We start from the raw sequence: 1,735 nt of genomic DNA on the forward strand, positions 1-1,735 counted from the left end.
GTGGTCCCTCAGGGGCTTGGGATGGCGGCACAGCCTTGAGGTGGCTCGTCCGGGCTGTGGCATGAGGGGGTGGCTGGGCAGGGGGTGGCCACAAGCCCCGCGGCCCCCGCGGCCCCCCGGGCTCTCCCCGCAGATCAGCAGCAAGCGCTCGAGCAGCTTCAAACGCGCCATCGCCAACGGGCAGCGGGCGCTGCCCCGCGACGTCCTCCTGGACGAGACCGGCCTCGGCTTCTACAAGCGCTTCGTCCGCTACGTGGCCTACGAGATCCTGCCCTGCGAGATGGACCGGCGCTGGTACTTCTACCAGCACCGCACCTGCCCGCCCCCCGTGTTCATGGCAGCCGTCACCCTCACCCAGGTGCGGGGTAGGGCCGAGCCCCGCCCGAGTGTCCCGGTGACCTCGGCCAGGCTCAGACTCGGGGTGGACGGGGTGGGTGACTCTGGCTCTGAGATTTGGAGCTCAGACCTGCAGTGAAGGAGGGATGGATGACCCCGGTTGTGATGTCCTGATGCCCACTAGGGGGCTCGGGTCTGGCATGAAGGGACCAGTGACGCTGGATGTGACATCTCTGTGCCCATATGGGGGACTCAGACCCGGGGCAGTGGGGCTGGGTGACCCCATTCTGATGTCCTGGTGACCATGGAGAGGTTTAGATATGGGGTAAAGGGATGGGTGGCCCGGGTTGTAATGTGCCAGTGCCCACACAGAGGCTCAGACCCAGGGCAGAAGGGATGGGTGACCCCGGTTGTGATGGCCTGGTGCCCTTGGGGGGCTCAGATCTGAGGTGAAGGAATGAGGGACCCTGTTTGTTATGTCCTCATGCCCCTATGTGGAACCCAGATCAAGGGAAGAGGGGATGGGTGACCCCAGCTCTACCGCCAGTGCCCATGGGAGGCTCAGACTCAGAGCAGAGGGGACAGGTGACCCCAACTGTGATGTCCTGGCATCCTCTGGGGTCTCAGACCTGGGGTGAAGGGGCCAGGTGCCTCCAGCCCAGGACAGAAGGATGGGGGAGTGTTTTGGCAGTGCTGGGGGGTGACAGCCGTGGGCTTTGTCACAGATCATCGTGTTCCTCTGCTACGGGGCCCGGCTGAACAAGTGGGTGCTGCAGACCTACCACCCCGAGTACATGAAGAGCCCCCTGGTTTATCACCCCGGGCACCGGGCGAGGGCCTGGCGCTTCCTCACCTACATGTTCATGCACGTGGGGTAGGTCCTGCGGGGGGGCCACCGGGGGCACCCCGGGGGCTGCACGGGCTGAGCCCCCCTTGTGCCCTCCTGTGCCCGGGCAGGCTGGAGCAGCTGGGGTTCAACGCCCTCCTGCAGCTGATGATCGGGGTGCCCCTGGAGATGGTGCACGGCATCCTGCGCATCAGCTTCCTCTACCTGGCCGGGGTCCTGGCAGGTGGGTCCTGGGGGGCCATCCCCATCTGTCCCCATCTGTCCCCATCTGTCCCCAGCCCCAGGGAGGGCACAGGGAGATGCACCCCAAGTCTGATGGGGGTGAAGGGCTTTGCTGGGTACTACCCTGCAGTGCCAGAGTCACTTGGCAGGGGGCTGGGGGGCAATGCAGCCTCTAATTAATTAATGTGGACAGTAATTAATTAATGCTGTGGGGGTGAGGCTCTGTGCTGAGCCCTGTCTGTGCCCCCAGGCTCCCTGACTGTCTCCATCACTGATATGAGGGCCCCCCTGGTCGGGGGCTCAGGGGGGGTCTACGCCCTCTGCTCAGCC

At 65.0% G+C, this 1,735-nt stretch overlaps 1 protein-coding gene across 1 annotated transcript in view; it reads left to right on the plus strand.

Annotated features, from left to right (window-relative positions):
• The window catches only part of RHBDL1 (rhomboid like 1), a gene marked incomplete at its 3' end in the record, with an annotated part of 2,191 nt that extends 456 nt beyond the window's left edge, over nucleotides 1-1,735 (plus strand). The window contains exons 3-6 of the mRNA XM_029957873.1: nucleotides 134-358; nucleotides 1,062-1,210; nucleotides 1,294-1,406; nucleotides 1,656-1,735. Of these exons, the coding sequence (XP_029813733.1) occupies nucleotides 134-358; nucleotides 1,062-1,210; nucleotides 1,294-1,406; nucleotides 1,656-1,735 (567 nt within the window). The remainder of the gene's footprint in view (nucleotides 1-133; nucleotides 359-1,061; nucleotides 1,211-1,293; nucleotides 1,407-1,655) is intronic.

Source organism: Manacus vitellinus, unplaced genomic scaffold, assembly GCF_001715985.3.
Source record: "Manacus vitellinus isolate BGI_N305 unplaced genomic scaffold, ASM171598v3 scaffold_12_pilon, whole genome shotgun sequence".
Classification (NCBI taxonomy): Eukaryota; Metazoa; Chordata; class Aves; order Passeriformes; family Pipridae; genus Manacus; species Manacus vitellinus.